At 57.3% G+C, this 27799-nt stretch overlaps 2 protein-coding genes and 1 long non-coding RNA gene across 13 annotated transcripts in view; 1 reads left to right on the plus strand and 2 right to left on the minus strand.

Annotated features, from left to right (window-relative positions):
• Window positions 1–20376, minus strand: Adam11 (ADAM metallopeptidase domain 11). 6 transcript variants are annotated; one of them, XM_005328127.4, is made up of 27 exons: window positions 20109–20374; window positions 19481–19656; window positions 10930–11006; window positions 10682–10748; window positions 9520–9605; window positions 9362–9437; window positions 8895–8961; window positions 8760–8827; window positions 8354–8428; window positions 8200–8271; window positions 7881–8047; window positions 7308–7392; window positions 7106–7196; window positions 6918–6969; window positions 6371–6470; window positions 6217–6288; window positions 6004–6096; window positions 5468–5548; window positions 4789–4839; window positions 4617–4680; window positions 4353–4452; window positions 4070–4189; window positions 3809–3977; window positions 3605–3719; window positions 3429–3519; window positions 2560–2577; window positions 1855–2082 (listed from the first exon to the last, which is right to left on the minus strand). In XM_005328127.4, exons 1-27 carry the CDS (start codon window positions 20173–20175, stop codon window positions 2067–2069), a joined length of 2316 nt encoding a protein of 771 aa, XP_005328184.2. In that variant the 5' UTR covers window positions 20176–20374; the 3' UTR covers window positions 1855–2066. The 6 variants fall into 6 exon arrangements, with proteins under 6 accessions (XP_040124623.2, XP_005328184.2, XP_077898097.1 ...); XM_078041971.1 differs by lacking the exon at window positions 3429–3519 and having other exon boundaries at window positions 2315–2577; window positions 20109–20375; XM_078041972.1 differs by lacking the exon at window positions 2560–2577.
• Window positions 19644–25823, plus strand: LOC120884077 (uncharacterized). The gene is made up of 3 exons (XR_005726274.2): window positions 19644–19945; window positions 21599–21669; window positions 22646–25823. It is a non-coding gene; the product is annotated as an uncharacterized LOC120884077 (long non-coding RNA).
• Window positions 25759–27799, minus strand: part of Dbf4b (DBF4B-CDC7 kinase regulatory subunit) — a 24960-nt gene continuing 22919 nt past the window's right edge. For all 6 annotated transcript variants that reach the window (XM_040268691.2, XM_040268690.2, XM_040268693.2 and 3 more), the window contains one exon: window positions 25759–27786. In XM_040268691.2, coding sequence (XP_040124625.2) covers window positions 26865–27786 — 922 coding nt within the window. In that variant the 3' untranslated portion in view covers window positions 25759–26864. The remainder of the gene's footprint in view (window positions 27787–27799) is intronic.

Genomic DNA, 27799 nt, shown 5'->3' on the forward strand with positions numbered 1-27799 from the left:
TTGGTGTGAGCTCTGTGGAAGCCCCAGGATGTGATCTTTAATTGATATTCCTGGCCCTGCCTCCCCACCCCAAGCCCCAGATGACCTATGTACAGAATGCATAGGGAGCCAGGTCCAGGCCAGGCCAGAGAAGTCCCCACTCCCCACTGGGCACCGCCAGGCTGTACCGTCAGGGCGGGACAGGAGGATGCAGACAGCTGGGAGCCAGGATCCACTGGTCACAGGAAGTCTCTACTCCATGTCCCCACCCCCACGGGCACGTGAGCACACAGACATGCCCATGTGTGCGGAGGCATTCACACTTGTGCAGAGATGTGGGTCCACATGCTTGTGCCCAGATGCATCGCCACTTGTGTGCCCATGTGCCACCTGAGAATGGAGGCCTCAAGTTTTCGTGGCAAAAGTGCAAAGCCCAGCCCTTGACCAGCCTCAGGTTGTGGAGCAAAACTGGAAAAAGGGGCCACCTGCTCAGCCCCCTCACTTGGGCCGAGCCAGCTGGGGCACAGTACTGAGGACCTCACTGTAGCTGATGTCACCCAGTCACCCGAAAGGCTGTCAATGGGTCCCAGACTCATTTGCCTCTGAGGGTGGTTTGGATAAGTAGGGAGCTATTTCCTCCTTGATTCCTCTTCAAAGAGGCCCCAGAAAGAGGGACACAAGCAGGCAACTTAGAGAACACCCTGGGGTGTTCAGAAACCCCTTCTGAGTCTAGATGGTGAACCCTGGGGTGGGGCGACTCCATCCATTGTGGCTTTCATCCATAAGGTAGCCCTCTGCTCATCACTTTTAGGGTCACAGAGCCAGAGCTCCTGCATCTCAAGTGAGGGCCACGAGGGCAGGCTGGGGGCAGGCCTGTGTGTGGGAGGGCGGAGAGCTGCCGGCCTTAGGTTCTCAGGCGTGGCCGCATCGGGGTCAGAGGAGAACAGATAGGGACACATCTGTAAACTTACTGGCTGGGCCTGGAAGGGATCAGGGAGTAGAAAGGGTTTGATGAGGCCTTGAGAACTTTTCTAGAAACCTAGGATGGTCCCCAAGACCTGCCCTTTCCTCATCTTCTCTTACCTCATAGGCACTACCCCTCCAGGCACCGGGACACTGCTGGCCCTTCCTACCTAAAGAGCCCTCCCTGGGAGGATGGCCTGGCCTGGGACTGCCAGGCCCCATCAGGGGGCACCTAAACCCTGAGTCAGCCCCAGAATTACCCTTATCGAAAGGGGAAGGTGCCATTTTATTTCAGGGACTGTATTTTCTGGTCCCCTGCCCCCACAATACATGTGTCCAGGCGGGAACCAGATTGTTGTTTTGGAATTGAAGACAATCTGGGACATGTGGTCACCGTACCCACAACCTAGCCTGGGGCACGGGACAGGCAGCTTTGGTTTGAGATCAGCACACAGACTTCTGAGCTCCTCAAGGCTGGGGTTGGGGGCGGGGCAAGCGGGACGTCCAGCCACTGGGTGCAGTGACAGGATTCCAGGTGGGAGCATCCCAGGGGAGGGTCTCCCTGAGATGACCGTACCTCAGTTCCTCCAGGCCCTCTGGTAAATGTCAAAATATCCCTAGAGCTGCCCTGGCCCCAGCACCCCAAGGTTACATTCATTAGTTAAGATTCAATTAAAAATAAAAAGTAGATGTCAGCCCCTTCCCGCTAGGTCCTAGAGAGCTGAGTCCCTGGTACCAGCTGTCTAGATCTGAAGAGGGGCCATCCCAGGCCGTGTCCGCTGGTGGCTGCCTGCCCCCATTGGGGCACCACTCCAGGCCCCCCCACTTGAGCTGTGGCAAACTGTGATGATGGAAGCTACATTCACAGGGAGAGTTGGTGTGCAAGGCCAAAGCCGCATGAGGTGGGGTGGGACCGTGAAGGAAATGCCCTCCAGGCCTGGGCCACCCTGGTGGTTCGAAGGGCAGGGCCACAGCCCCCCCTCCAAACCCCTGTGGAGCCAGGAGTTGAAGGGTTGGACCTGGAAGACATTTGCACGGTGCCTCCCTCTGTGGCTGGGTGGGGGCAGCCTCGTGGTTCAGGGCCGAGACGGTGGGTGCCAGGCTCGGAGGGAGGGGGGTGGCGCTTAGGCCCCTCCGGACCTGGAACGGAGAGGGGGCATCAGGGGAGGGTATGAGGCAGGGCCCAGAGGGAGAGCCCTCCAGCTGGGGAGTCAGTGCTGGGCCCTGGAGGCAGCAAGTCACAGGCTGGCCGGGGAGGGGGTCTGGTGGGAGGTAAGACAGCGGTGACATGGAAGACAAAACAGATGGGACGCAAAAGGAGGATCCCTTCCCAGGGAACTGGGGCTGCAGGGGGCACAGCTCCAGGGCCCACCTGGCCAGGTGGTCAGGCCGTAGGAGGGGCAGCAGAAGATGACCGCGGCCCCAGAGGACGAGGGGGCAAGAGGAAGGGGTGGGGCAGGCTGAGAGCGTTCATCCCAGGCCGCCTGCAGGGCTGGGGAATCGGCCCCCAGCTCCCGTCAACAGAATGCCAGAGCACAAATGAGATGGAGGAGACAAGGACAGCGGGAGGGATGATGTGGCCGGCGTCACACTGCCCCCTGCTGGGTCGGGTCGTACCTTCCTCTGCGGATGTTTCTTCAGGAGCCCAGGCAAGACAGGGGAGAGAGAGAGAGGAAAAGGAAATCTGACCTTCCCCTGCTCTCCAGGGAAGGGCCTCCCAGCCCTTGTGAGACTCCCTGACCTAGAGAGAGGCCTGGGTCGCCAAGACCTGGACAACTAAGGACAGGGCCAGTGGGCAATACTGAGATCTACCAAAAATGGGCACTGGGTTCAATTCCTGACTCTGCCACTAACTCACCATTTGATCCAGTGCCTCAGGTTCCTCCTTCGTATATCGAGGGGGATGGATCAACTCCAGGGCCCCACACTTAGATGACCAAGGGGCTCTTAGGTTCAGTGGGGACTAGGGATAAGGGAACACACACCCTGGCACCGGTGAGTCTTGCAAGCCTCCAACCAGCTGTGCTGAGACACACTGAGGCACACTGGGGCCCAACATATATATTATGGTACTGGGGAGTGAACCTCAGGGTATCCTTCCACTGACCTCCATCCTAGCACCACCTCCCTTGTTTTTTGTTTTTTAATTTTGTGACAGTCTTGTTGCCGAGGCTGGCCTCAGACTTGAGATCCTCCTGTCATAGCCTCCAGAGTCACTGGGATTACAAACATGTACCACCACTCCAGCCAATCTTTATATTTTTCAAGAGAGGCTGGCAGTTGGGATTGTTAAACGTGAAATTTCTTGGTTTCTAAATGTGAGCAATTGTTCAAATGTTGCAACGAGACCCTGTGGGCTGACTTGGACTGGTGATGTGTGAGCTCTGATTTATGTAACCTCTCAGGGAAGTCCCCCTCAGCCCCGACAGTCTGAGAAGACACCAGGGAGTCTAGCGTGCATGTACGTGTGTGTGCACGTCTCTTACTTAAATCCCCAGCCCGTGCCGCCCAGGACGATGGCTGCAACCAGGACAGCCCCGGCGATGGAGCCAATGATGATGTTGGTACCGCTGGGACCTGGGGAGGAGGGCAGGGCTTGGTTGGCAGGGACAGGAATGGAGAATGGGAAAGACAGACCCGCCCTGGCCAGCTCGAGCCTCACCTTTATATCGCTCTGTCTCCCCGGTGGGTGGGGATGTGGGCAGGGGGTTGTGGATGCTGCAGTCTTTGCCTGTCCAGTCAGGCTGACAGATGCACTTCCCTTCATTGCTACAGACCTAGAGGTGGGGTGGCGCCAGCAGAGGTGAGTAGATCTGTGTCCCCTCTTGTAAGCCTCTCTCACCATCCCTGGCCTCCAGGCACCCACCCCGTGGTGGGAGCAGATCCGGCGTTCCCCACTGCCTGGGCAGGTGCTGAAGTTGAAGGCAGAGGCTGGCAGGCAGCGGTGGTCCAGGCACAGCATGTTGGGCCCACAGGCCGTGCCATCCTCCACATAGCTCAGGTCTGAGCCGTCAGCCAGCTGCACATGGCCTCCCCTGGGAGATGATACAGCCAGCTTCAATCCCCATCCCCTAGCCTCCATCAGAGCTGCCACCGCCCCTTCCCCAGCCATGGTCCCAACCAACACCTGCAGTCCAGCTCCTTGCCCTGGTGGTAGAAGGTAACACTGCTGATGTCTCCCCCTAGGTCCCCTAGCCGAGGTGCTCCAGAGATGTTGACACAGAGGAGGAAGCCACAGAGCACATCCCTGTTGGGGCATGTGGAGATAGTGAGCCCAAGTTTGGTTCCAGACCCAACTACTGAACTCTGTTCTGCCCTTTCCACTGGGCTTCGGGGTCCTCCTAGAAGAACCTGAATATCACTTCCCTCCCCAGAGCTGGGGAGGCTCAGTAGGTGCCTTGACTACTCACTGCTTATTGCACTGGACCCAGCCTGACCCCTTGCGCCCACAGTTCCCACGCTCTGTCCCCTCCACATTCAGCTTCTCATAGCAGAATCGATCAGCAGCCACTGGGGAAAGATGATGCCAGGTGTCACCCCACCTACCCCAGGACCTCAGGCCCACACCTCCCTGACTGTGGTTTGATTTCCAGGCCAGTTGGCTCTCTGAGATCCTGGGAGCCTCTCAATTGTGGGTCCCTCAGAGTCCCCTCTCCACACTTAGCCAGACTCACCATGGCCCCAAAGGGCCTGGCACTGTCGGTCCCGAGTTTTGCAGCGACCTCCATAGCAACGACCCTGAAGGAGCAGCAAACGAGACAAGAGATGGAGAGAGACACTGGGGGATCAGACGGAGACAAGAGATTGCATTGAGCCATGAGGGGAAGGAGCCCCCTCCCCTCATACCTGCTCATGATCACAGTAGTAACCATCCAGCTTGTGCAAGTTAGGGGGACACTGTGGAAAGAGGGCCGACTGAGCAGACACCCCAGGGAGGCATACAAGCTTGCCAAATGCCTGGGGGCTGAGAACATAGCTCAACTGGTAGAGTGCTTGCCTTGCACGCACAACGCCCTGGGTTCAATCCTCAGTTTAAAAAAAAAAAAAAAAAAGCCTCCCCTGGGATTGGGACTCATGTTACAGGGTTCTTGAACCTTAAGGACAAAAGGGATGTGTCTGGTTCTGGATTTAACTATGTAGATTCAAAAATCCTTTGGCCTCTCCAGCTTTCCTCAGTCTTCTACACCCACCCATCTCTGAGGACAGGGAGAAAAAAATGCCTAGCACATAATTACCACTTAATTGATGTTAACCAATATTATTATCCACTCTGATCCCTAGCATACACTAGGTGCTGTGCCAGGCGCTGGAAATACCAGCCAGACTGTAAATGCTGGTTTAATGACTGAAGGAACGAAGCCAGGAGGCATGAAGAACCCCTTTCTCAGATAAGAAAATGAGATGATGAGCGGCTAGTGTCGCCAGCTGCGAAGCGAAGGGGCTCAGAGAGCTGTCACAGAGCCAAACCGATAGGGGTAGGGGCTGCCTTGCCCGGGGCTCCGTATGACGACTTGGCCGGGCGGACCTGGCTTGAGTCTCCAGTGCAGGTCTCGGCGATGTCGCATTCGTTCACCGCCTCTCGGCAGGAGACACCTCGTGGCTCGTACTAAGGAAGGGATGCATTTCGGGGCTATAGATACCTCGGCGCCGTCCTCTCCGGGACCATACCCTCTTCCCCACGGGTTCTCATTTCCCTGCCCCCCCCACTTACGGGCTGCTCACCCCTCACCCCCATCCCACCCCTCAGAGCCAGGCTTTCAACAGTCCAAGGTGGCCGAACGCCCCGCCCCCAAGCGCTCATTGGTGCTTCTTTCGCGCCAGGTCCCGCCCATATATGTGCTCCGCCCTTAACAGCTCCGCCTCGTGTGTGTGTGTGTGTGTGTGTGTGTGTGTGTGTGTGTGTGTACACACGCGCACGCACGAGATGAACCCAGAACCTCATGCTTACCGGGCAAGCGCGCTGTACCACTGAACCACACCCTGAACCACATCCCCAGCCCCTGGCGCCTCTTATCTGAAGTCGTCCCATGGTCCCGGCCCCGCCCGATCGCTCTTCCTCACCTTGCAGCGGCGACAGCAGAGCCCGTCGCTGCACATAGCATCGTGAGTCAGAGTGCACTTCTTGCAGCAGTTGCCACCCGCTCGGCTGCATTCCTGAGGGTCGCGAAGAGTAGCGGAGGGAAGCGGGCAAGCCCTAATTCTCCCCACTCCGACCCTCCCCCGCGCCCACCTCCGCCTCCCTGGTCGCGTCCGGCGCGCGCTTCGGCCGCTCACCTGCACCGAGCCGCAGTCACATTCCTCCCCCGCCTCCACGAAGCCGTTTCCGCACTCGGGGGGGTCCAGAAGCTGGACCGGGAGGGGGTGTCGGGAGTCTGGCTGGGACCTTGCCCAAGCCCGCCTCCCCTGTACCCCGCCCCGGGGCTGGTACCTTGAGGGGCTTGTTGAAGAGGCAGCTCCCGCCGCCCTCCTGCAGAAACTGGTTGTACTCATCGATGCTGCAGCGCGAGAACTTGCGGGGCAGGTAGAACCTGGGCGATGGTGAGGGGATGGATGATCCCCCCCAGCCCGCCCTCTCGCCCCTTGTTAACTCTGGGGAGCGGGCACACCAGGGTCTCGGTCACCATCGAAAGGCGGCTGAATGCACTACAATCCTCCCGCCTGCCCATCAAGGAATGAGCGGAGGACGTAGCTCCCGCCAGCTCTGCGGAATCTCAGGATTCCGTGCATTGAGAAGGGACCGCGCCTCCACACGACGCTCGGGCGGCGCCCAGTGGCGAACGCGTGCACTACAGTCTGGCCAAGTTCCGTGTCCCAGCAGGGGAATCTGGGCCTTCTGAGTAGTGTTCGAAGAGAACTGGACTTCTTGGAATCCCGTGTGGTCCCGTGAGCTGGGCTTTTGGGGCGCAGATTACATCCAGTGCCTTTTCTGGGATTCCCCTCAAGACCCTCTCCTCAGTTCGTGCCCAAGAACTCACCCAGTATCCTCCATGATGCAGCCCAGCCAGATGTCTGGACACTTGCAGTCCCCTGAGAGGGAGCCAGGAGGATATGAGGGAGGGTGGGGGACCACTCCCTCCCACTTACACCCTTTTTACTTCTAGAGTTGCTGGGTGTGGGTGGAGGCTGGCTGTGGAATCACTTGGCGTTCTCTAAGGGTTGATACCTGCTGAGCTCCTGTGTTTGTTCCACATCATGCCCAGGTTCTGCCCCAGCGTCTGGGCCAGGGTCACTGCCATGGCCCCCATGTTGCCATACTAGGGGTGGGGAAGATGGAGCACAAAGATGTCTCCATCCTCCCAACAGGCATCTTGGGCACTGTATCCCCTCACCCTCAACCCCACCTCAGCCAGGCCCTCCCTACTCACCTCGTTGACACCCCCACCCCTGGACAGGGAGCAGATGCCCCCCACGTAGGCTGCACCACTGCTGGTGCTTTGGAAGGTCCTGCCCCTGGAAGGAAAGGGTTGTCAGGGTGATCTCCTGCCTTCCCTATGTGACTCCCTGGGGTGGTAGGAGGTTGGGGGCGGGGGACCCTGACACTAGAGTCCTTCCTTGGGCCTCATTTGCCTGAAAGTCACGTAAGAGATTCCTATTAGATCATCTCTAGTTGCAAGGCCCTGTAATTAGATCCCCCCCACCCCATCAGGGTACTGGGTCTCTGAGGAAGGGATAATGGGACAGTCTGAAGGGGAAAGAGGGGACTGTGGGGAGGTAAGGGTATATGAAGACCCCCCCCCCAGAGCTAAGGCAATGGGACCCAGCCTAAGATGCAGAGGATGCCCAGCCAGTTGCATTTGGCTGGGGCAGGTGTCAAGTGCAAGGTGAGCCTGGCCCTCAGACTCCCCAGGCTCTGAGGAGAGCACCTGCACAGGCAGGTGTTAAGAACCGTAAGCACCACAGAAGGAGCCCAGGCCAAGTGCATGGGTCAAGGGACTCACGAGAAGAGGTGGGTGGCATCACTGGGCTCAGGCAAACCCTCCCGCCGGTAGACCATGAGCCGGGCCAGGGTTTCCAGGAGGTCATCCTGCACCTGGATCTTGTCCCCATCTGCCCATGTTTCCATGGCAACCAGCACAATGCGGGTGTTGAGCTGCTCCTTGTATATCTGGTACCAGAGGGAAGAAGATGAGGAGGGTTGGACGGTGGGAGTGGTTGTGGGGGGACAGGGATAGCCCTCCAGGAAGTGGGGGTCAGAGGCTGAAAGTGACCCCCGGATGTGTGGAAGAGTGTGGTGAAGATGGAGGAAGGGCTGCTCACCACATCTGCCAGGTTCACCACGGACTTGGCAAAGTTGCTGGTGAGGACCACAGACTGTCGCATCTGCTCAAACTGCAAAAGAGGAGAGGGGGAGGGAGGGAGGCTTCTTCTTGGCCCCTCCTCCTGGTGTCACCCCCCAAGTCTGGGAACTTACCAGCTGGTGGTCATTGATTACAATCAGCTCCACGTACTTGGTCTCACTGTGTACAGTGGGGTGGCCCCTGCGGACCTGGGGGGTGGGTGGGCACTTGGAATCAGTCCCTCCATGTTTGGCCTCATGGCCAAGCCATGGAAGACTCGGTGTATGTGGGGTGGTCCGGACTGCAGCGGGGGACAGTGCCAGCCTCCACTGTGGCGTATCCCATCCCTCCCCAGCCTGGGAATGGGCACAGAGGGCCAGCAGCCTTTGCTTGCCTGAGATGGGGACCTGTGTAGACATCAGTGTTAGGGAGGAGTTGGGGGGCTCTTCCCAGAGATGGCTCCCTGGCCATAGGTGGGAGTTCCTGCCCTGGACCACAGCCTGATGTCTCTGCAGCCCGAGGTCTGAGCGGGCCCCGTACCTGCCTTTTCCTTCTCAGCCTCGGCCGGTTTGGAGGAGCAGAATGGGCGGGGTCAGCGAACAGGCAGCCTGTGGGGAGGGGCAGGTGAGGGGGGCACAGCCCACCCCCACCCCAGCCCAACCTTCCCTCCCTTACCTGGTTCCCTGCATCCGAGGGGGGCTGGGAGGAGAGGGGTCCGGTAAATGAGGTGGGGAAGGGGTCCCTGCAATGAGGGGGGATTAGTTCTTGGGGAGCCAAGCAGGTCTGCTCTGGGCCCAGTTGAGGGGGTAGCTGCAGCCCTTCTCTCCATGCCACCCTAGGGTGACCCAGAACTGGCCAGAGCTCCCATGTCGGATCTGATCTCCCAGATGCTCAGATTCCGGGGTCAAGACCTGGGGGTGCCCTGAGAGACATGGGGCAAAGGACACTGGAGCCCAATTGGAGGTCACTCAGGGGACAGAGGGGACATTGGAGCTGGGGGCATAGGGCGAGGGAACCAGAGCTGGGATCACTGAGGAGGGCAGTGAGTCTGAGGTTACTGAGGGAGGGAGGCGGAGGAGGAGGCAGAGACAGCTGTTGGGACGGTCACAGCATGGCCACCCGAGGGGGTGGTGAGGGCTTACCTGGGGGGCTCCCCAAGGCCCAGCCATCTCTTGGGGCTCCACAATGTAAGTCAGGTTCCCATCAGAGAAGACCCCACTGTGGAGAGAGAGGCACAGATCCCCACCGTCCCAGACTGGGCAGGAGGCTCTCCCTGCCACCCAGCCCTGCGGGTACTCACTGCAGCCCCCAGCAGGTGGAGATGGCGGCAAAGGAGTGCGGGCTGCCCCGGAGCTTCCCCTGGTAGTAGCAGTGGTCTCCAGCCCCCTGGGGAGCAGCAGAACAGTAAGCAGAAGGCAACCCACCCTGGCACGGAGGCAGGAGGATGGTGGGGGAGCACAGAAAGCTCCCTGTGTGCAGGTGACTGGAGTCCCAGGTATACCTGGGCCTCTGGGGTCTGGTTCTATGCTGCTGGTGCTCCTCATTGGCCGTTTCCTAACCCTCTCTGTGCCAAGTTCACCTCTCCTATAAAATGAGGAAGTTGGACCATGGCAGGGGTTCTTAGCCATTTGTTGGTCACAGACTCCTTTGAGACTAATATCTAACATTTATATAGCACCTGCTGTGTGTCAGGCCCTCTTCCACGCACTTACCATGTATTATCTCATTTAATAATAAGATGACTGCAATGGACTCACCCTAACCCACACCATCTCACTTGAACACTGCCTCTATGGCACACACCTGGACATGTGGTCTGTGGCTGAGGAATTCTAAGCAGCATGGGTCCTCCTGGCCAGGCTCATGGGTCAGGGGACCAGCAGCACCCCCCTTCCCCAACTCTGCTTCCTGCAGAATTACTTGTGCTCCAGTTACTGAACAGGCTGGGAGGGGGCAGGCTATTTATAGATACTCATTCATCTCTGTTCAGGCTCCAGGGCCTCCAGGGCTGGGACCCTGGTGTGGCAGGCAGCTGGGAATCCCAGGGCAAGAGGGGGCACTTCCTCCACTGCCTCCTCCCAGGAGATCCTAGGGAGACAGCCAGCAGGGCACAGTGAGGCGGAGCTGGCTTGGAGGCGGACTCCCCGGGCTGGGCAGGGGGCTTCAGGTCCCACACTGTGCGACCTGCCTACCCAAATGGCGATTCTCAGGACTTCCAAGGTGAGGAGAGATAGAAGATCTCCAGGAGTCAGGCCCTCCTGAGTATCTCCCTGACTTCCCTTCCACCAGCCGTCTGTCCCTCCATCTTTTGTCCCCTCAGGGCTGGGGATTGAACCCAGGGCCTCATGCATGCCAGGCAAGCACTTAACCTCAGAGCTCCACAGCAAGCCCTGTCCCTAGACCTTTGCCCACAGAGACAGCAGCCCTATCCCACCTCCCTGTTCCCTTCCGAAGGTACTCACAGTACTGTGCTGGGTTGTCCCCTCCCTGCTGAAGTGGCGCTCTACGTATTGTGAGGAGAGGAGGTGACTGAAACAGCAGATTGGCAGAAGGAAGGAGAGGGTTGTTGGTGAGGTCAGGTCAGGCTTGGGGCCTGCCCCCAGCTCCAGGATCCCCGCACCCACCCTCCACCTGGCACCAGCAGCCACGCCCAGGCACCTGCTGCCCACCCTCCCGCTGCCCTTCCTCCTGGGCTCAAGGCCACACTCACTGGTTCAGCTCCAGGTCCAAGGTGAAGTTTGAGTTGAAGGCTGGGATGACGAAACTCACCTGGGCCAGATGGACAGGCTGAGGTGGGGAAGGGCAAAGGGGAATCAGTCTGAGGCTCCTGGACGGAAGGAGCCCTGGGGAGGGTGCTGGCCCCAACATCTGAGGGGACCCCTCTTTCGGAAGACGCTTTGCACAAGGTCCTCTTCCTCCAAGACCCTGTTCCTTTCCTGGGGGGCAGGGCAGGGTGCTCACCCCTGGGCATGGCCGGCCCCACCCCCTGCCTCTGGGTTGAACTCCTGGGACCAGGTTCCTGGAGCAGCTGGGCCAGTGGGTGGGAGTGTCCCTCAGCCTGCTCATGGCCTCATCCAGGTGCTCCCCGCTGCTGGTAGGACCACCCCAACCTCAAGTGGAGTAAAGGAAAGGTCCCCAGAAGTAACAGAGATAGGGAGAAGAGTCCTGTCCAGGAAAAGGGAAGCAGGCCCTTTGCTTCCTGCCCAGCCCCAGTGCAAACGGGACTGTGTGGATATGGGCGGAGTGGGCAGGAGCTGATCAGGGTGCCCTGGATGTTGGGCAACAGGCAGGTGCCATCCTCTGAGGAGGTAAGGACTTGGCTCCTCTACTCCCAAATCCATTGCCCTCGGCCTTGCCCAAAGCAGCTCATCTTTAATATTTCAATTCCATGGTTAATTTTTAAACACGGAAGTTTTCCTGATAAATTTTTCAGAGGGGCCTATGCAGTGGGGCTGGGAGGTTCCAGGTTGTCATGGCAACGTACCAGGCCTGAGCAAGATGGCTGCCCTCCCAGGCCTGGGCACCGGTTGCCGGGAGGGGATGGAGACTTCAGATCCTGGAGGGAGAGTCACTCCAAGAGAAGAAGGCAGGAGAGCCCAGCTGAGGGAGTGTCAGCCTTCTTGGGCCCTGAGTCACAATCACCTTAGGGGTACCTCTGGAGGCTCCCGCCTCCTCCCCAACTGGAGTATACGGCCTCAGGTCTTAGGAAGGCTGGAGGGTTCAGGAGCTGGAGCCTCCTTTCTGCCTGTCCATTTAAGAAAACTGAGCTCCAGATACCAAGGTGAGGGTCACAGCACTCTGCCCTGAGGATGGGAAGCTTTTGTTTCCTGCCTGGCTCTCATGGTAGGGGAGCAGGTCGCAGGAAAAAAAACGGGAGCCTGACATCGATGTCATGAAATTCCATAGCCTGCTGCCTGGTCTAGCTGCTCAACCACCTGACCATGACTAATCCTCACTGAGCACTTCTTATGCACCAGGCACGGGTCTATCTTTGATGAGCATGAACAACAACCCTGTAGGATAGCTGCTACTGTCTTTCCCACCTGACAAACAGGGAAATTGAGGCACAGACAGGCTGATAAATTGGCCCAAGGTCACACATCTGAGAAGTGGTGGAGCTGAGAGTCAAACCTAGGGCATCCATTTCCAGGGCCTTCCCACCCCAAAGGTGAAATAAGATGGAAGTTGGCCTGGGGTCCATGAGAGACCCTGGGAGAGACAGCGAGGTGGGGCGGAGTGCCGAGCCTGGGTAGCGGATCTTTGAGCCCCAAGGACACTGACTCTTCCCCTCCCAGCTGACCAAGGCTCCAAGTCCCATTCTGAGCCCCTAGAACATCGATCAGACTCGAAATAGAAAGTCAAGGACAAGGAGTGACTGCTTTTCTCCCCGCCCCTGCCCTGGGCCTCCTGGCTCTCCCCTCCCTCCCTCCAAACCAGGACTGGCTCTATCCCTGCCCCTCCCCAGCCCTTCTTGGACCATCTCTGCCCTCCCCCTCCCCTTGGAAGGATCCTGCTTGTTGTGTCGGTCCCCCATGGACAAGCCCCTACGCCAGCCCAGAGAAGCAGCTTGCCCTTGCCGCGTTGCCCTGATTCTCTGTCTCAGGATGTGCATCAGGGTCCTAGCAACTTCTCTGAATTTCAGATTTTCCCGCTAAAAATGATGAAGATGAAGGTCACTTTTGAGACTAAGAGGTTGACATTGTTGTGAGAGGTCGTCCTGGGAGTCTGGCACTTTCAAAAGCTTCCCTACTTGGGAGGTCAGCAGGCTGACCTCACTGTCCCCCTCTGTCTGTGGAGGCCAGGCTGGCCCGCTCTAGGGCATGCCCAAGACAGATGGGGGTGCAGTGCCAGAGACTGCAGAGTCCCTTCTGGCCCCACCTCTATGGCCTGTGAGGCTGAACTGTGGGAGCAGATCCCCGTTCCCCAGCAAGATGCGGGGCTCAGGCCAGAGAAGGCAGGACAGCACATGCCCCCAGGCTGGTCCTGACAGAGGCAGATTTGGGAGCTGCCAAAAGGTGGTGGAAGAGAGGAGAGGAGCAGACTCCACGCATGCTCGGAGGACACAGCTCTGAATGCTGTCTGAAGGAAAAGCTAGATCAGGCAGGGCCCCCTCAGTCCCAGGACCTCTGGGTCTCAGACACCAGAGTCCCCAGAGCTCCCAGCCAAGTTTTTCAGGCCAATGTTCTATCAAAGTCCAACTGTTCTCCTGGCCTACGCCTGTCTCATGCCCCTGACCTGCCCCTGGCCTCATTCCATCGCCTCCCAGGCCCTGGTGGACTTTCCAGTCTTGAGGTCACACCAGTCATCCAGCCACCACCCCCCCCAGTAACCAGCTCAGCATGGCAGGGCCAACTCTGCATCCTGCACTGGCCTCTTGCTGCCCTGGCCACCGGCGCAGTCACGTGCTCCACCTCATTTGATCTCGACCCACCCAGGCCGTCTGGACCTCATTTTACAAATGCTGGGCCGAGGCTTAGCGAGGGACACTTGGAGGTGACAGGCTCAGGGTCATGGCCGGGGAGCCAGCTGTCAGGCCAAGTCTCACCCTTGAGCTGGGGGTTGCCTCTGCCGTTGCAGCTGGCAGGATGACGATCCACCTCTCCACCTGAGCTTTCCCTGTTCCTCGTCCCCCACTTTCCCAGACACCTGCTTCAGGGGGACCACACCTCATTCTCTCTGAGGTCTGTGTGGGGCACGACCATGTTCAGGGTGCAGAGAGAAGGAGGCAAAGACTCTGCTGGCATCCCCCCTGAATAATCACAAACACAGATGCTGGTCTCAGACCCAGACCTGCAGGATCTGTTCTTGGGAAAGAGGAGACCAAAGATCTTTAGGGTTCCTAAGTACCCAAGAAAATCTGAACATACAGACCCCTGCTCCCTATGACCTGCAGGCTCTGCCCTTCACCCCCAACAGCACCTCTACTTCCCCACAGCCCTCCCATCCCACCCTCATCTGCATGGTTGGTGCCCACAACCTTGGCTACCCCCTTGCCCGCTGGTTCTTTAAGCAAACAGTGTATATACACACAAACACACTTTTTTCTTCAGAATCTCACCATGTTGCCCAGGCTGCCCTTGAACTCCCGGGCTCAAATGATCCGCCTTAGCCTTAGTCTCCCGAATGCTGGGACTACAGGTTCATACCGCCATGCCTAGCCACACTCATTCTTGGCGTGTTTTTTTTTTTTATTTTAATGACTGATTCACCATTTCACAAGGACCACCTTTAATCCCCTGGAGCAAGGGGCTCAGCATTCAGTGGAGTGAAAGCAGCAGGAGGCCTAGTTGAGTGCTTAATCCTCGGCCTCAGTTTCCCCATTGGTAAGATGGGACTGTCAGGAGGAGGAAGAGGAAGCCCTGCTCAGTGAGCTGTTATCATGAAGATGCGTGATAATAAATGAGAAAGGATATAGAAAACAGTCCAGCTGAAGGGGGCTTTGAGTACCTGGATAAAAGACCCTCTTAGGCAGGGACAGGCTCCAGATCTGGGTGACTGATTTATCTGTGAGGTGTCTCTCACCTGCGGGCTTCTTTCCGGAATCCTCTCCCAGCCAGCTGGGCTTGGAGACACCACCACCTCCTGGGCTGGGTGGCTGCACATGGGGGAGGAGCTAGGGAGGCAGGGCCCCCCCACGGGGGCGTGTCCTGGCTGGAAGACCCCTCTTTTCACCCCCCAAATGACTCGCTGCAGGGTCCCCAGTGAGGTGCTAATGCTGTATTTATCAACAGGACCAAGGGATTCCCAGACACTGAGAACAGTTGGACAAATTTCTGATGATGAGATTTGACCTAAATTTTTGAAGACAGAGTCACCTCCTCACAAGGTCATCAGTCCCTCTGGGGGAAGGTGCTGGGCAGCTGGGTTCCTCTAGGCAGCCAGGAGGGGTGCTTGGGAGAGGCCAAGCCCACAGGCTGGAGTCTGGCTGGGGAGGACTTGAGAGGCCCGGCCTGCCCTGTGCCTCCTGGAGCCCCTCCTGGCGCCTGATGGGTAACCCCCAAAGCCCCGACTCCTGTTCCTCACGCCCATCCCTCAGGCCAGCACCCGGGTGCCCCACTCAGGGGTGCTGGGAACGGGGCTCTGGCTGGATCCCAGGCTGGACACCTGACACACATCATCTCTAGCTCTTGCAGCAGCCTAGGAGTGGGACTGTCATCATCCCCGTTTTATGGAGGAGGAAGGGGGCTTCTCAGAACACAGGAAGACACGGTGGAGCAGGATCTGCACTGAGGTTCGCTTGCCCCAAAGCCACAGCCAACAGCCTTTCAGACCACAGTCCGCGGACCCTCCCCCTCCCTCCTATGGGGCTCAGCACGTGGCCCTTGGGAACAAGCTGGGTCCACGGGTCCTGGCCATGGCTTTTAGCCACCATGTGCCTCCCAGGAACCTCTCCTTCCCCGACCCCAGGTTAGATCTGCAACTCTGGCCACAGTCCACAGCTAGCCTTGGCTCTAGCAGGTGACAGCACTGGGTGATCACTCTGGGCTGCTGCCTGTGTCACCCATCTTCCCAGGGCTGGAGGTTGAGCCTCCCTCAGTCGCCCCCACCTCTATGCAGCAGGGAAGCAAGAGGCTCTCTGCACAGGGCTTCTGGGGCAGCATTTCCAGTAAATGCTGCTGTGGGCAGCTCTCAGAGGCCCAGCTCAGGGAGGAGGCCCCCTCCCCCTGCTGGCTCACATGAGCACTGTCTCCTGGGCCTGGGACCCCTTCACTCCAGACCCTGTTCGCTTCCCTCCATCCTGCTTCTCCTTGCTTCCCAAGGATTCTGGGTTCCCCATGGCCAGCTTCGTGTGAATCAAAGAAAGGTGACCCTCAGGACACATGCAGCCTCTTGGGCCCATGGATTTCATTCAGCTCTCTTACCCCTTGCTTGGGTGACTTGCACAGTCAACAACCAGTCTGACTGTACACTGTGGGCCTCTTATCCTCCTGCCTTACCCTTAGCTGTGGGCTGCTTGTGACCAGACATTTCTGTACTTTCAGAAGCCCCTCACTTTTCTGGGTCACAGGCCCAACCTACTTACAAACTGGACAGAAGTTGAGGGGTTGAGAGCAAAGAGAAAGCAAGGGGTCCCTCATGTCCCTTTTCTATACAACCCTGAGTGAGGTGGGCAGTCCACCAGCTAAGTGTGCCACTCTGGGTTTCTTTCCCTTTCTCTCTTTCATACTAGAGATCAAACCCAGGAGTGCTCTACCACTGAACTACATCTCCAACCCTATTTATTTACTTCTTGGTCCCAGGATTGAACCTAGGGTCACTTAACCATGTAGCCAAATCCCCAGCTCTTTTTTTTTTTTTTAATGTTTTTATTTTGAGAGTTTATGGCTAAGTTTTTAAGGTCTTGCTAATTTGCTGAAGCTGGTCTTCAACTTGCCATCCTCATGCCTCAGCTTTGTGAGTTGCTGGGATTACAGGTGTGCGCCACCACGCCCGGCACCCTTTATATTTTTTTATCTTAAAATAGGGTCTCACTAAGTTGCCCAGGCTTGCCTTGAACTTACCATCCTCTTGCCTGGGCCTGCAAAGTCCCTGGGATTATGGGCATGGGTCACTGCACCTGGCTGGATATCAATGTTGACCCAGCTACTGATGTGACTTGGGAGAGTTACTTCCTCTCTCTTTGCCTGTTTTCCCCATCTGTGAAATGGAAATCATGGTCCCATCTCCTGGAGTCGGGATGAGGATTAAATAGACTCATATGTGTAAAGGCACAAGTGTGCCTGCCTTAATGGACTGGTAATTGTGATCTCTCTATCCTCTAATTCTTTCCTGGTCACCTTCTCTTTCCCCTGTGCTAGCCCCATGTCCACTCCCACCAAGCCAAGGATCCCCAGCAACCAAGCCCTTTCCCATAGCCGCCTCCTGGAGCTAAGAGGGGCTGAGATTTATGATTTCTTCATCCAGACGAGGCTCAGAAAGGTGAACGGATCAGCCCAACACCAGGGCAGGTCAGTGCCCAAGGTTCCCCGCCCCAGCCCTGCGCAGCAACATGTGCCCCAGGCTGCCCACGTGGCCGGAGACCTCGATGCCTGTTCAACTGCTCAATTGGAAGTCCTCACCAGGGAGATAACTTGGGACAGAAACCAAGCAGCACGGGTGTAGAGAGTTTCCCGCTGGACCAGGGTGGTCAAGGCTGCCCTGACACCACCATCAGCCCCAGAAGTGCTCCAACCCTGGGGACAAATGCTGGGTGGGAGATTGAAAGTCAGAGAAAACCTTCTGGACAGGTCACTTGTCTCCTTTGGTCTTCTTCCATCTTTCTTGCTCTAGGTGCAGTTGGGGAAGTGCCCCTTGACCCAGATCCAGAGAGCCCTGGAGGCAGAACAGTGCAGTGCAGGAGCCCTGGTCTTGGAGAAAATTACTCCCAGCTCCACTAATTAAGATCTGATTGATTTGGGGTAAGTTACTTAACCTCTCTGAGCCTGAGTTTGTTCATCTGCAAAACGGAGCAGACAGATGTTACCTGCTTCCCAGAGTTGCAAGACTTAAATGATGTGCTCACAAAGCTCAGCAGAAAGCCTGGCCCAGAGAAGTCCAAGGGAAACTGAGGCAGGGCCCTAAGTCCCCTGAGGAGGCTACCAGAGAAGTCTCAGTCCCAGAGAGACCCCTACTGCAGATGACTACTGTCCACAGACCCACAGGACTCTCCGCTCCCACTCCCGCCCCCAGGCACCCCTTAGGTGTATTCAGATTTGGTCACTAACATATACGCCACACATGCACACAGGCCACCCACTCACCCAGCAGAACAACACTCAAAGAGACACCCCACCCATCCAGTCCCACTGCACCTCCCTGATCTCCCTCACAGCTACAGGCGCCTCCTCTCCAAAAAGGACCAGGCCCAAGAAGCCACTTGGATCCCTGACTTTTCAACCCTACCAGGCTCCCGTGATTCCCCTCATCTCTGCCCCCTGACCCCAAGGTGACATCACTCCTTCCCCAACCTGTCATCCGCTAAAGCACAATCAGAGTCCCAGCAGTCAGGCAGGGTCACCAAGGCCCTACCAAGGCAGCCGTGGGGTGCACAATTCACAGAAAGCCAGTCTAAGAACCAAACTGCAGCTGGGACACCGCATCCCCGCTACGAGGACCATCCTTATGCCCACCCACCTGCTCCCAGGGAGCCTGGGTAGGCGCCGCCAAAGCTGGTCTCTCCCCCCTGGCTCAGCCACCGGCTCAGGACCATCAGCCCCCTCCTCTCCGGGTCCCCATCACTGCCCTGAGTGATGGTGCATCTATTATGCATGTTCCCTTCCTGCTCCACTCCATTTCACAGTACTCCCCACCCCTGCACCACCCCACACCCCCTCCCCCTTAAGGGCTTTTAACCAAGTACATTAGGCAGGGCCAGATGCCAGTCTGACAGATGTCTGTAATGTTAGCCTCCGTTTCCCTCCTTCCTCCCTCTGCCCAGCCCAATTTACCTCCCACCACTTGGAGCTGCCAAAACTTCCCAGACTTTGTTGTGCCCCTCCTCTGAGTCTCTCCTGACACCCCCTGTTTCTGCTGGGCCTTCATCATCCAGGCCAAATGCCCTCTGCCGCCCCCATTGGCCTGGCTAACTTTCAGCATCAAGGTCCTGGAGAACTGAGGCACGCTGAATGGATATTCCATCTGGATGATTATTATTCACATGATATTAATTAATTATTAATTGCAATTAATCTCTTTCATTCCTAACCTTCCTGTGGGAGGCAGGAAGGGCCTGGCAGCTGAAAAGGACAGGGGCAGGTAGAGCTGGTGTTGGTGGGTGAGCTTGAGTACTCCAACCATTTTCCAAGGTCCCACCTTCAGCCAGGACAGGAAGGCAGATCAAGTTTGTGCACAGTGGGAAACTGAGGCAGGAGCACACACTAAAGTTGTTCTAAGAAAGCTGAGGGTGGCTTTAGCGAACCTGGAAGTCAGAGTCCCTGATTGGGCACTGGGCAGCTTCTCCCTGGCCCGCACTGTTCTGCCCAAGCCCCATTTTAAGCAGAACCACTAGATGGGGCAGGGAGAGGGTGCTAGTGGAAGGCTGACCCATGACAGAACTGAGGCCTGGGTGAGCCAGTGTCCCTGAGGGCTGACAGCAGGGGATCTCCACAATGATGGAAGGGACCAGGATGGGCAGGCCCAGGGCTTCCCACAGCCCATTGTACAGAAGGGGAAGCTGCCACGGCCAGCTGCTGAGGTGGCGCCCAACCCTTGGCTACCCAGTTGCTTCCCTTGGGTTCTGAGGCCTGCTTCAGCCCCCTTCCCTCATCACCAGCCCCACTCACCGGGCCCCCAGGTGGCTCCTGGCGGACCCTGGTATCCAGCTGCTGCTTTCGGACCTCTCCCCCGGAGCTCTCCCCTACCAGACGGCTGGGCTCTGTGACCTCGGGGGCTTCTACAATCCCCACCTGGGGTGAGCCCCTCCAGCGCAGAGCTCCTACAGGATCCCGGGCCCCAAGACCTGAGAAGACAAGGCCATAGCTGCAGGCAGATGCCCTCCACGGGGCAGGAGACTTGGGAGGCGGGTGGGCACACCCCAGCCCCCAATCTGGCGTGGCCCTTGGAGCCTTGGATCTTAATCGGGTGGGAGGATCTGGCTACCCTGCAGGGGAAGAACCCCAAGGGGAGGGGACCAGGAGCTTCGTCCTGCCCAACCGTCACGACTGCCCCCCCAAACCTGCAGAGACCTGCAGAGTCGGCCGGCCAACGGCAGGGGAATGGCCGCGGTGAGGCCGGCAAGATCGGGACAGGTGGGTGGACGCACCTTGCCTCTTCTCCCGTTCCCCCACCCTCCCGACCTCTGGATCGGCTGTCACCCGGGGCACTGCAGGAAAATGTGGCTGCTGCAGAAACCGCCGCAAAGCCCGGGGCGGGGGCCGGACGGGGGTACCCGGCAAGGCGGGGGTCACTTACCGGGCGCGGGGAGCAGCGGCAGCAGCAGCAGCAGAGCCGCGATCGCCCGGCGCCGCAGCCGCCTCATGGTTCGCTCATAATCCTCCGGGTCCGGGGGCTGCGGCTGCCAGCGGCGCGGCGGAGAGCGGGAGGCGGGCCGGGGGCGGGAGGCGCCGGCGGCCGGCGGGCGGGGGCGCGAGCGGGCTGCGGGGGTCCGCAGGGCGGGGGCGGCAGGGAGGCGCCGGCTCAGCGCGCTCGGGCCGCGGCCATCCCGGCGGGGCGGCGGGGCCGGGTTAAGAGCGGCGCGGCGAGCACGTGAGCCCAGGGCCCGCCCCCCACCCCCGCCCCCCAGCCCGCTGGCCCGGCCGCCGCGACGGGAGGACAAAAGAGGCGCCGCCCCGGGGGTCGCTTCCGACACCTCCTCTGCCCCCTCGGCAGGTGCAGGGCCGGAGTGCACTCCCTCTCCGTCGGTCCCTTCCTCGGCCACCCGTTGCCTGAGGATCCGCGAGGACCCATATATTCGTAGGGGGATGGAGGCAGGGTGCAGAGGGGGCCCCCGGGTCTCTGACTCGATGGCCAAAGACAGCCAGTCTGGGCACCTGATGCCGGGGCGTGGCGGCCGGACCCGGTTTCACCCACTGGTGTTGCACACCTGCCATTCCAGCCCCAGATGCTCAGCAAGACTGCCCTGGCCTCAGCCTGAGTGTCCCGGCTGACCTAAGGCTGCGGGAGCCCGGAAGGTGGAGAGATGGACAGAGGTTTTGTTGTTGTTTTGGCGAATGCCCTGCTCCATGCCTTCCGGATCTCTTGTCCATCTGCAGCAGAGCAGATCACTGCAGTCCTCCCACACCTGCGGTTGGGACCCCTTCCCACTTGGCAGGCTACTTCTTCTGATCAAAGACTCCCCTGCCTCTAGGAGGGTATCAGGGATTGCTGCCATCACAACCACCAGGAAAGGCTGGCTTTCCTCTCTGGGCTCCTAAGTCTTTGGCATAGGGAACCTCCCCCTAAATAAAATATAAACCACCCAGGTGTTCCCATGCTGTTAGCATGCCCCATTTCTGCCCCTCTTGTGGTTATCCAGATCTTTAAGGAGCAGAAGATGCTTTTGCAGACTACCACCTCCCCTCTGGTCAGAATAGGTTGCCTTAAACTTGACCGCCCAACCTACCTTCCCAGCTGCGCCCTCAACCCAGTTATTGAGCTCCTGGGTAAGATGGGTTCCAGAACTAGAGGCTGGCATCCCTGACCTCTGCTAGGAGTCCCAAGAGCCCAATGCCTGGGTGCCTGGGGTGTGGTAGGGCATGGCATGGGTAGATAAGCAACTGATGAGCTCTCACCTTGACTTTCCCAAGGCCAGAGCATCTTTATACACACCCTGGGGGACCACAGGTCCCTGAGGAGCAAGAGTGGAGGCAGGGAAGTCCTTCCTGGTTGTTCTGCTTCCCCAGGGCCTCTGATGGGAACCTGGGAGGTGCCTCTGGCTTGTGACAACCTCCCCTCTCCCCCAGCTCTATTTTAGGCCCAGGAGAGGTGAGAAGGCAATTTCCCAGGAGGCGCTGACATCAATGCTTGGAACGAGGTGACTATCTCCCCCCCCCCAACCACCTGCCATTCCAGCCCCAGATGCTCAGCAAGACTGAGCAAATTCTTTCTTCATTCTGGAGATATTTTGAAAACCTCCTCCAGGATGTAGGGAAAAGAAGGTTCTGGGAACGATGGCCTACTATGTAGTATTCCCTAGAAACTCATGACTGGTAATCCAGGATGGAAAGATGATCCTCTCCATTGTATGGATGGGGAAACTGAGGCTCTGGGACTACATGAGCTTCTTCAAATCACAGGGTCACTCAGTGAAAGATATATTCAAAATGCTAGGGCTCCAGTCCCTTCTGGCCAGTCCTATCCCACCTCCACCTCTACCTCTATTTGGGACTAGAGGGGACTATTACATCTGGTTCCTTACCCTCCACCTATTTGGCATTCCAGATACCAAAGTGACTGTCCTGCCACTGTGCCATGCCATGTCCCAGGGCCACATCAGTAAGCCCTGACTCTCCAGGGCTGGTGAGGCTTGTTTCATGGTGCTGGGGCTGGAAGAATCCAAGCCTTCCATTTATTCAAGACCACACAGCAAGCCTAGACCTGAGGTCCAGCTGTTTTTCAGCTACCACCTACCACATCTGTGGTTCTGGTGCCCTTGGCTTCCTGTTGGGGTGAACTTCCCAGCCTTGGGGTGACTTTTGAGTCACATGGCCAAACAGGAAGCTTGCTTCAATTTCCCTTTCACATTTTCCCTCCTAAGGTTGGGGGCTGTCTTCCAACTAGCTACCTCCATCACACAGGGACTCACAAGGGTGGGATTGCATTCCTTATCAGACCTGAACAAAAGGGCTGTTTGTGCCTTAGGTTGGGGAAGGCTTGTGACCGGTTCCTTTGGTCCCTGTGGCCATCACTTGAGAATGATGGCCTCTGTTTCTGCCATCCTGATGGCACCCTTGGGGTCACCTTTGCTGTGTGGCTCTGCTCAGGGCTTGGGCTCTGATCTCCACCTTCAGTCTTCCCTCAGGAATGACCGTCATCAGGAGGCCTGGGATCAGCCCTGCAGCTCTTCCTGCCCTCTGGCTAATTCTTCCCTCACAAGGTCCAAGCTGGAGTAATTTGGAACTCAGACTTTGTCACAGCAACTGCAAGGTGAGGGAGCCCACTGCAGTGGGATGACAGGGATTCCTGGAAGTGGAGGATGGTGCAGCGGCAACAGCAGGCCCTGGGCTCCTGGTTGGAGGCCCAGCTTCCCCTAGCTAATGAATGTGACCTTGAGCAGGTCCCCCAGCCAGGTTCCTCACAGTGCTGCCCGAGAGGGAGGATAGGCAGCTGAGCCTCCCGTGCTTCAAGCAGTGCCTGGCACACGGAAGATGCCATCAACCTGATCTGGTGTCAAAGGTGCTCAGGAACTAGCTTCCTGACCCTTGTCCAGGACAAAAGGCCCGGTTATGGCTTGGGAGCCTCAGGACCCTTTCTATGCCGTGCACATGCAGACAGTAGGCCTGATGTGATCATGGTGAGGAGTGGGGAGCACAGGGAGTGCCACAGTGCCACCACTCCAAGAGACACCTCATGCTCTTCCTCCCTCTCCTGGAATCTATGGAGTTCTCAGGCTTTGCCCAGGCACCTGGGGCACCAGATCCAAGGCACATCTGTCTTTTCAAAGGCTTGTGGGGCACAAATGCCCCTTCCTCACACAAGAGATCCTCCAAGCTCTGGAGAGCCAGACTTTGGAAGGTGAGTCTGGGGACAGGGTGTCTTCCAGTGCTCCTTCATCCACAAATTTACCCTGGGGGTGAGGATAAAGGTCACAGAGGGACATCACAAGATGGAAGATTAGTGAAGTAAGCTCAATTTAGGAGGGAAAATGCACAGGTGTGTAGGGGGTAATAAGGGGGTTTGCTAATGTGCCAAGTACCTCACACAGATGCAGTTTGATTCTTTGACTTCCTAGCGAGTAGGAAGTAATGTTACCTCCACTTCACATTAAGAAAACAGTTTCAGGGGCTCAAGCAGTAGCGCGCTCGCCTGGCCCGGGTTCGATCCTCAGCACCACATACCAACAAAAATGTTGTGTTCACTGAAAACTAAAAAATATACATATTAAAAATCTCTTTCTCTCGCTCTCTCTAAAACAACAACAACAACAAAAACAGTTTCAGGAGTTTGCCAAAGGTCAGAGGTAAGTAGCAGGACCTGGACTTGGACTTAGGCCCTCATGGCTCCACACTATAGGGGTACATGGAACTTGTGCCTTGAACTGTGGGCATTTGAGGGTGGGACCAGGGCAAACTTGGAAGCTGAACTCCCTATGGCATTCAGACAAGTGGGCTTACCAGGCTGGATGGGACTGGGGCTGGGAGGTGGCACAGACAAAGAGAAGAGTGGGTGTGTGGACTAAGACATTCAGGAGGGAGGAAATAGGACTTGGGACTGATTGGACGTGACTTAGAGGTTGCAGTTGGAGAAGCTGGGGAAATGAGCACAAAGGGGGCCCTGGGTCTTGTTTTGAGTTGTCTCAGGTCTGTGCATGTGGCGGTAGGAAAGGGAAGTGATTTGGTGGGGTCATGGCATTTTATTATTGAGAGGACCTTTGAAATCATCTCATCCATGCCCCTCATTTCAAGATGAGGAAACTGAGGCCACAGTAATGAGTTTGGGAAGCAGCGAGATCCTGCTTTTGCTCATCAGAACCATCCTCCTATGAAACTGGAATTCAGAGGGGATGAGAGGAGGGATTACCTGTGCAGGTCACACTTGTAGTGAAGTGAAAGGACGGTGAGAAGAGAGAGCGAGGGTCCCGGAGCTCGTGTGGGGAAAGCAGTTAGAGCTGAGGGCTCATCCAGGTCGGGGGCTGACTTGAGGGGGACACCTAAGGAATGGGCTGAATGATGGCCAGGTGGCTGAGTGGGCAGGCAATGGTCAGCAATTGGGTGGGGGTAGACCCAGGCTAAGATGGGTTTGCTAGGACTGAGGTTTCAAAAGGAGGAACTTGACTTTAGCAGGCTATCCAATGACCTTGGAATAGACAATCCCAAGGGCAATGCTTCAGTCAGAACCACCAAGGAAGTTCAGAAGGGGAAGAAAGGCAAGATGGAGGCAGCTTCAGGAAGGAGCCAGAGAACAGGAGGAGCCCTCAAGCTGCCAAGTCAACTCAAGTTACCTTCCAGGATGGACAGGCATTGAGTTTTCAGGCAAAGGAGAGGTGGCGAGTTGAGGAAACCAAGGTGGCTGGAGAGCATAGGGTCAGTGTGACTTGGGGAAGAAGGACAGAGTTTCCTTTGAAAGAGAAACAATGAGCAAGATAATGTTGAAGGAGATGTCAGCAAGATGACCCAGGGCCGAATGAGTCAGAGTCAAGGTCATCTGCTGAGAAGGGGTGTCTGGGGAAAGTAGACTTGAAGAACAGTGGTCTGAACAGTCAAGGAACCACTGAAAGGCCCAACTTTGTCAAGCAGCACCCATAGGTCCTGGGTGTCTCAGGTGTTGGCTGTTCCACTTTAAGCCTGGAAGCCAGACTGGACAAATGACTGGATACTGTAGCCTGGAGGATATGGCCTTGCAGAAATGTCTGAGGTCACCATGATTGAGATGGGTCAGAGATGAGGCGGGAGAAATGGCCCCTGGTGATGGCAAGGAGGGCATCAGAACTCGTGTGATAGGTGTTGAGTGAACAGCGCACAAAGGTACCAGCAAAGCCTGAAAAAGAGGAGAATCGGGTGCCATGATGGGGAAGGCAGTGGGGAGCAGTCATCTCTGTATGTCACAAAAGGAAAGGGACATTCCTAGTAGGGCCCAGAAGTAAGCCATTATCAGGGCCCTGAGGAAGGGGAGAGGATTCGGAGCAGGAATGCCCACTGGGGCAGAGGAGTTTTCTTGGTGGCGGGTGATGGGCATGCCCTCTGCTGGGTAGCAGAGCCAAGTGAGTGCCCAGACGGGAGTAGGAAGAGGCTGAACAAGGATGGGTGCTCCTGTTGCCCTCAGCACCCAGGCCAGGCCACAGGAGGGTGGTGACACTCACATTCCCCACTTGTAGGGGGCCCCATTCTGCTACCCGGCTATTTTCTTGGTATCTGCTGGACCCTCACCCCTGCCTCGGGTCACCCGAGACATTAAACTCCATCTCTTTGCTATTTAACAAATTTATTCACATTTCCCAAATCAAGATGAATTGTGAAATTTAACAGGAATGGCATAAAAAGGCCAAACAGGGCCTCTAAGGAGGGCTGCACACAGTTGCTCTATTTCCAAACTAACAACTCAGGTCTTCACCCGCAGCCAGGCCCCCCTTTCTTCCTCTGAAAGGAGACACAGAATAGCACCAGGCTTCAGGGAGCTTCAACATTTAAAGAGACAAACACACAAAGGCAGAAGGGTGAGAAGAACCACAGTACAAATTGTAATAAAAAAAAAAAAGTGGCCAAAGAATCGATAGCAAACCCATTTCTGTCTCCAGATTAATGGCTTGGCAGTAAGAAATGGGGGGAGGTCCTTGGGGAAGGAGGGAGGGAAGAGGGAGATGCAGAAGTTGGCAGGTGAGACACTGACCCTGGAACAGCAGAACTCCGGGTGGGCAGCTTGAGATGAGGCTGCAGAGGAGAGCTGAAGGGTCCCCAAAGAGGGATACAGCCGCATCCTGGGCTCAGGGGAAAGGTCAGTGCTGGGCCCGACTAAGTGCATGGGGGAGGGAGCGCTGCAATGCTGCAGCCTGGGCCCCTCCTCTGCTTCATATGTTCCTGAGGATCTGTGTGAGCGTGGGGGGCTGGGGGAGGGGACACACACAGGCATCCGAGAGCAGGAGAGACCACATGCTTGTGGGAAAGGAGGCTGAGAGGGGGTGGGGAACACCAACAACTAACCCTCTGCTCTGCAAGAGACAAGAGCCTGGATGCTGGGCCAGCAAGCCTCCTGCCACCCCAGCTTCTTCATGGTTCCTTCCCTATGCCAGTCTTGCCTCTGCCTCCGGGTGTGGGGCTGGCCATGGCTGGAGGTAGAGGCAGGAGAGAGCAGCCCCTAGCCTAAGGCTCTCGGTCCTTCCCCCAAACCTGCAGGCAGGAGGTCTGCTTTATGGGCTCCACAAGGCTGGGCATAGCTACTTACTTGTACCTCAAAGACCAGACCTAGGGCTCCACTCCCCTGGTCTTGGCTGGCCCTGGCCAGTGTACAACACCAAGCAAGGTAGAACTTAGATCTGTGGCTCTGCGGGCTGGAGCTGGCCGGTTGTGTGAAAACCTAGGGACTCACAGAAGCAGCTCTGGGTGAGGGCTGGGTCTGGGAGACAGGGAGACAAGGCACTTGGAGAGATGAAGGGGCCCAGAACCATCTGGAGCAGCTGGCTCCCATGCTGGCTGGCAGAGGATGGGGAAGTGAGGTGGCCTGGCTTCCTGCAGGCCCTCCCACGGGAGAGTGCAGGTGGGCCCGCAGCTGGTTGGGGCCTGTGGGACAGCTAGGGGGCTGGTCAGTCTGCTGGGGTATAGGACCAGGGGCTGTACACTCAGAATCCTCAGGTCTCAGGAGCCATTCTCTCCTAGGCCAGGGGGGTTGTGTGGTCCAAAATTCAACTGGTCTGTCTGTGGACTGCCAGGGTAAGGGGTCTGGGAGGGAGCAGCAGGCCTGTGTGTGGCAAAAGGGCCGGAGGGAGGCTTGGGGCTTAGATTCACAGCTGGGAAGAGGAAGGGAGAGAAGATGCCTGCTATCAGCTGTCCTGGGGCCACAGGGGCTGGCGGCTCCAGGTACAAGAAATGAGGCATTTGGCCTCTTCTCAGCGATGCTGCTGGGGAACTGAATCTTCCGCTTGTGACCAACAGATGCCAGGTCCAGGCCAGAGGAGAGGTCCATAAAATCAGAGCTGGGCAGGAGGTGCTGGTAAGTGGGGCTCCTGGAAACTGGTGTTTTTGAAGGGTCCACAAGCACATCAGTTGGTCCCCCTAGCTCCTGGCAACTTGCTAGTGGTCCAGGTACCTGGCCGGTCCCTGCAGGCTCAGATGATGCTTCCACATTGTCCACCATTCCATCCTGCTCTGGGGTACCTGGGGCCTGGCAGTCATCTTCTTTCCTCATCCCAGGAGATGCTACCCTGGGAGGGGAGGGTTGGCTTGGGGACAATGTGTCAGGATGGAGAGCGTCACATTCAGAAGCTGTGGAATCTGACTGCCTGTGGGGACAGA

The sequence above is a fragment of the Ictidomys tridecemlineatus genome, chromosome 3, assembly GCF_052094955.1.
Source record: "Ictidomys tridecemlineatus isolate mIctTri1 chromosome 3, mIctTri1.hap1, whole genome shotgun sequence".
Lineage (NCBI taxonomy): Eukaryota > Metazoa > Chordata > Mammalia > Rodentia > Sciuridae > Ictidomys > Ictidomys tridecemlineatus.

Coding starts and splice junctions, on each gene's coding strand:
- Adam11 (XM_078041971.1), bottom strand. CDS start 20,175: ATGAGGCGGCTGCGGCGCCGGGCGATCGCGGCTCTGCTGCTGCTGCTG. Junction 8,048..8,199: donor TGGTGAACCTGGCAGATGTG/GTGAGCAGCCCT, acceptor CTCTGGTACCAG/ATATACAAGGAGCAGCTCAA. Junction 4,190..4,352: donor TGGGTCCAGTGCAATAAGCA/GTGAGTAGTCAA, acceptor ATGCCCCAACAG/GGATGTGCTCTGTGGCTTCC.